Source organism: Chiloscyllium punctatum, chromosome 22 (assembly GCF_047496795.1).
Source record: "Chiloscyllium punctatum isolate Juve2018m chromosome 22, sChiPun1.3, whole genome shotgun sequence".
NCBI lineage: Eukaryota > Metazoa > Chordata > Chondrichthyes > Orectolobiformes > Hemiscylliidae > Chiloscyllium > Chiloscyllium punctatum.
The window spans coordinates 42,011,232-42,017,231 of NC_092760.1; the positions used below are offsets into that span (position 1 = coordinate 42,011,232).

A 6,000-nucleotide genomic window follows, 5' to 3' on the forward strand; every position below is an offset into this window, starting at 1 on the left:
GGGATATGGGCCAGGTGCTGGTAGGTGGAACTAAATTGGGTTAGGATATCTGGTCAGCATGGACGAGTTGGACCAAAGGGTCTGTTTCCGTGCTGTACATCTCTATGACTCTATAACAATCTTCGTGAGGGACTACTGCACTGAAGTGTTTACTTAAAAGCATTATTTATTTCAGTTATCATAGCATAGATGGCATGCTGACGTTAATACCTTGCGGAAAAATTCTACTTCTGCACATACTATGAATTCTGTTTGTATTTTAAAATGTAAGGAATTTTGCTTACCTGGAACATATAACAGGAAAGCTACACTTATAGTATAGTTAGATTAAACATTCACATGGCCATTACATTACTTAAAGCCTACATTAGTAAAGTTGGCCATGATTCAAATAATTTAACAGTCTTGTACAAAGTTAATCCTTTGCTGGAGTTAGCTGCCTCAACATGACACAACATGATCTGCTTCATGGAACAGGCATCACCAATAATACAAAGAGAAAGCAATCAAATCATTGTATTGATTTTGCAAAGTTACTGGTTATTCATGATCATAGTCATCTACAGAGACAAAAGAAAATTTAGGTGGAGGCAAACCAACCAAGGAAAAAAAAAGTGAATATTTTGGGTGGCCATAAATCTCCAGGGTTTAACAGCTGTTTGCTGTTGCATGACCTCTAGAGAAAAATGTGCTGCGTAGTCAAGTTTTTTTCTCTTTCCATTCAAGACCAGCACAGCTACACATTAACAAACCCAAAGAAACAGCTGCAACTGTCTGTCCTACCCAATCTCACATTACAATTAGCAGTAGAACATTATGACTTTACCTGCAGTAAATTATTCAAAGCTGCATTGTAAAAAAGCAAAAAAAGTACTCCAAATCAATTCCCAAATATGCTTCAGGTTCTCTCCTAGATGACTAAAACTAGCAAAAACAGATCAGCAACTTAAAGAACCACAAATAGAAAAAGGAAGATGTGGAGAGCTGACTCAATGAGAACCTCATCTTGGCCAGTTCTTAGGTAGCAGTTTGGTATTTCCATATGCTGTCAATCAACTTTGAAGCTTTGTTTGCTGTTCAGCATGTTTAGATCATACTTACCAAATCTGATACTACATGAACTTACCTTAAAAGCTTGTTCTTCCAAACAACTAGCTAAGCACACAAAATCCCAAAACATTTAGAACATCAATTTCAGCTTTATGTTGTTCATAAATAAAATGTACCCCCCCTCTCTCCCTAGGTTGATCTCTCCCTACATTTGCCAGATTAGTCCTTCGCTGATTTTATTTTTGACTGGTGTGCCTGATTTCATTCTTCTGTACTCAACAGAAAATGCTGTCTATTTATATTCTCCAAAAGCAGTGTTGTGTGTCAAGTCTGAGAGTTACTAACTTCATGTAACATCCTTCTTCATTATCAATTGTTACCTCAAATACAGCAGATGTGGAAATTCTATCACTGAAGTTGCCTCATAAGCTTTGGCATCATGTTATTTTTGGTCATTCATGTCTTTTTTAATCAATTCCAATTCTGTCTAACACTTAATCCCTGCTCAATACTGAGACTCCTACTACAACCTTCTAAGACTACCAAATTGTGACAGTTGTTATTCAGTCACAATCGTTTTTTTTCCTTACAATCCAGAGAATACATAAAAATTAAGCAGTCATCATTTAATCAACAATTCCAGATTTACATTATCATTTACTTGCACCCCCCCAAAAAAAAGGCTCACAACATAATTCAGGTGCCAATTTGATATATTTTTCACTTGAAATTTATAGTAGTTTTCAATCTATGCCTTTCACTGCCTGTACAGTATCACTGCAGAAATTCTGGATGTAACTGAAAAATACCATATGCAAAATATTACAACAAAACTGAAGTTTTTTGTGCAATGAAACAAAACTTATTTAGAAAAATAGTTTGATACAATCATAGCTTTAACACTCATTCCCTATGAATGATCACGTTGATGAATGGGCAGCATTTTACAGAGTTTGCAGACCTACTCTTAACAACAGTATCACACCTTTACTAATGCACTTGGGCCTATTATGTTGCAAGCAAAAACAATTCAAGAAAAATCCTTCTGCTTCAGTTAAATAAAAACAATTGCATAGCATCCCTTGAGAAAAGGCTATAATGTAAAGAGACTTGCAGAGTCACATTGCACTTTGCTCAAAAACTGCATACATTCATGGAGAACTCGGAGCTCAAAAACTGCATGAATTTATGTAAAACTCTGTTATCTCACTTTTTAGATTACAATCAATCTAAACATCAGGTCATAGACAGAGAACTCAGGGGGCTAACACCTTCAACATATTGTCAGCTATCAACATTGTTAACAGCTAACCCAAGAATGCAACTTTTAAAAAAAAAGTTTTGTGATTTACACATGAAAGAAGTGAAACTATCACTGTATTCTAACAGATGAAAGGCTTAACAGACAATCAATTTTTCAATGTATAATTTCAGTTACATCACACTGCAAATTTTTGCTATAAATTCTGTGTTATGATCGAGCCCTCCACTACCATCTGATGAAGGAGCATCGCTCCGAAAGCTAGTGTGCTTCCGATTAAACCTGTTGGACTATAACCTGGTGTTGTGTGATTTTTAATAATGTAAAGGGTGTTTTTTAAAATTCTGAACTCAGGCAATTTGCTGTAATGTTTTCTGCTAACTGAAATGCTGTACTGTCAGGCCACACCTGGTCTACAGTTGGATTCATGTCTGGTCATCTTATTATCTAAGGGGATTACAGAAATAGAAACCATTCCAATTTGTATATTGGAGGGGGAATCTCAAAAAATGTGATGAATTAAGTTTAACAAAGTTCAATTTAATTTACTGATGGAGGAGCTACTTCATGAAGGTTTAAAAGGAATCCTAAACATTAAAACATTGAACAGCATAGATAGGGCACATTTAGAAAAATTCAAAGTATATTAGCCCAATTGAATCAAAGTGAAAATATAGAAGTGAAAAATCAATTTTAGATGTTAAAATGAATTATCTCACTCAATAATTTGAGGAATAATCAGTCAGGAAACAGAAAATATTAGGTATTAGGCTCAAATTGCAATTATTGTCATTTTTGTTCAAAGCTGCATTCCTTGCCCTGGCCAGTTATTATGAATGCACTGAATAGCAAAACAGGCTTGAGGGGCAGAATGGCCTATATCTGCTCTTAATTCTTGCATGAAAAATCAACATTTAAAAAAATTAACATGAAATATTTAAAGTAAAGGTTTCAATCTTCTCAACCCTCGATCATATACTTAATAAACTTGTATGGCTTTACCCTGGGAGCAAGTTTCAGAAGTTATACGTTATTTTGTTGTATCCATTTCAATGAGAACACAGTTATTATGCATAACTTTTTAAAAATATATTCTATATATCCTACAGCCTAACTAGCCATCTATGACACTTAAATAACAACTGCTATGGGTAATGAGTAGTGACAAAATATAATGTCACATGCTGGGAACCTAGAACTTTTTAAAAGATATGAGACTTTGATATGGCACAGTGGTATTTAACACGAAAGGTAATGGTGTGTAGATGATATTGCTAACATCTGAGCAAGAAAGAATGTAACCAGATGACAGCAGTCCTACCCAGCTAGGGGACAAGGGAGAAGTGTTTGAGAAAGATATAATGTTCGATTATGTCAAAGTTTACAAACAGGTCAAAAATGATAGGGTGGGAGAGTTTATTTTTGTTACTAACATGCACCATGGTGACTTGTGGTTTGGAAAGAGCTATTTTGGCTTTTTGACTTGTTTAAATTTTGATTTGGCAGAGTTCAAAAACGGTATTCCGGGAAAGACAAGTTGTGATTTAGGAAGCATACTCAAGAAACTAAGAAGAAAGAAATTGGGAAATGGGCCTGCAGTTTGTAAACTAACGTAAAAGGGTCAGTACCCTGAGATAATAATGCGCAGGTCTGACTCTAAATATCAGAAAGTTATAATGAACTCTCTCAACCTGTCGCTGCGTGGAATGACTTTTGAAGGGATTCGTGTGAACAGTACGGCCCCAGGCCGGACACTGGGTGTTGGGAGTATTTAAAGGGTTGAACGTTATCTCTGCCAAAGCCAGAGAAACGGTATGTATGGGTTATTTAAAACCATAACCATCCACAGAGGTGCCCCTGAGTGCAGTGTATTTAAAGGGGATGGTATCACACCCTCCAACATTTAATAAGTTCGCAGCTGTCACTCACCGCGACCTGCGAGACCTCCTTGTTTTCCGATGCTTTGCTCAGGATGCTGCTGAAGTCCATTTCTCCGGGGCCTATCCGGCAACGGCTCCAGATTCAGGCACCATTCACCACGCAATGTCGTCACTACCGGAACACCGAGCATCACTTCCGGCCACGGAGAGCACACGTGACCGACTATGATGTCACCCAATTCGCAACCGGCCGAAAGAAGACGCGAGATGGAGCCGGATATAATCCTGCTCACATCCAGAGACCAATGCATACGTTGTAGAGACACCCCAGACCCAACACCGAGTCTAAACACATTGTAGAGACACCCGAGACCCAACACCGAGTCTAAACACATTGTAGAGACACCCCAGACCCAACACCGAGTCTAAACACATTGTAGAGACACCCGAGACCCAACACCGAGTCTAAACACATTGTAGAGACACCCGAGACCCAACACCGAGTCTAAACACATTGTAGAGACACCCCAGACCCAACACCGAGTCTAAACACATTGTAGAGACACCCGAGACCCAACACCGAGTCTAAACACATTGTAGAGACACCCCAGACCCAAAACCCAGTCTAAACACATTGTAGAGACACCCCAGACCGAACACAGAGTCTAAACATATTGTAGAGGTACCCCAGACCAACACCGAGTCTAAACACATTGTAGAGACATCCCAGACCCAAAATCCAGTCTAAACACATTGCAGAGACACCCCAGACCTAACACCGAGTCTAAACACATTGTAGAGACACCCCAGACGCAACACCGAGTCTAAACACATTGTAGAGACACCCCAGACGCAACACCGAGTCTAAACACATTGTAGAGACACCCCAGACCCGACACCGAGTCTAAACACATTGTAGAGGTACCACAGACACAACAGTGAGTCTAAGCACATTGCAGAGACACCCCAGACACAACACCGAGTCTAAACACATTGTCGGGGTACCCCAGACCCAACACCGAGTCTAAACACATTGTAAAGACATCCCAGACCCAAAACCGAGTCTAAACATATTTGTAGAGACACCCCAGACCCAACGCCGAGTCTAAACACATTGTAGAGACACCCCAGACCCAACGCCGACTCTAAACAAATTGTAGAGACACCCCAGACGCAACACCGAGTCTAAACACATTGTAGAGGTACCCCAGACGCAACACCGAGTCTAAGCACATTGCAGAGACACCCCAGACACAACACCGAGTCTCAACACATTGTAGAGGTACCCCAGACTCAACACCGAGTCTAAACACATTGCGGTGACACCCCAGACCCAATATTGAGTCTAAACACATTGCGGTGACACCCCAGACTCAATATTGAGTCTAAACACATTGTAGAGACAACCCAGACCCAACATCGAGTCTAAACACATTGTAGAGACATCCCAGACCCAAAACCGAGTCTAAACACATTGTAGAGATATCCCAGACCCAAAACCGAGTCTAAACACATTGTAGAGGTACCCCAGACCCAACGCCGAGTCTAAACACATTGTAGAGGTACCCCAGACGCAACACCGAGTCTAAGCACATTGCAGAGACAACCCAGACACAACACTGAGTCTAAACATATTGCGGTGACACCCCAGACCCAATATTGAGTCTAAACACATTGTAGAGAAACCCCAGACCCAACACAGAGTCTAAACACATTATAGAGACACCCCAGACCCAAAACCCAGTCTAAACACATTGTAGAGGTACCCCAGACCCAACGCCGAGTCTAAACACATTGTAGGGGTACCCC

General features: G+C 39.9%; 1 protein-coding gene across 1 annotated transcript in view; it reads right to left on the reverse strand.

The window, feature by feature from the left end:
* Positions 1-4,382, reverse strand: part of spty2d1 (SPT2 chromatin protein domain containing 1) — a 40,087-nt gene extending 35,705 nt beyond the window's left edge. The window contains exon 1 of the mRNA XM_072592154.1: positions 4,241-4,382. Within this exon, the coding sequence (XP_072448255.1) occupies positions 4,241-4,300 (60 nt within the window). The 5' untranslated portion in view covers positions 4,301-4,382. The remainder of the gene's footprint in view (positions 1-4,240) is intronic.
* Between the last annotated feature and the right edge of the window lie 1,618 nt (positions 4,383-6,000).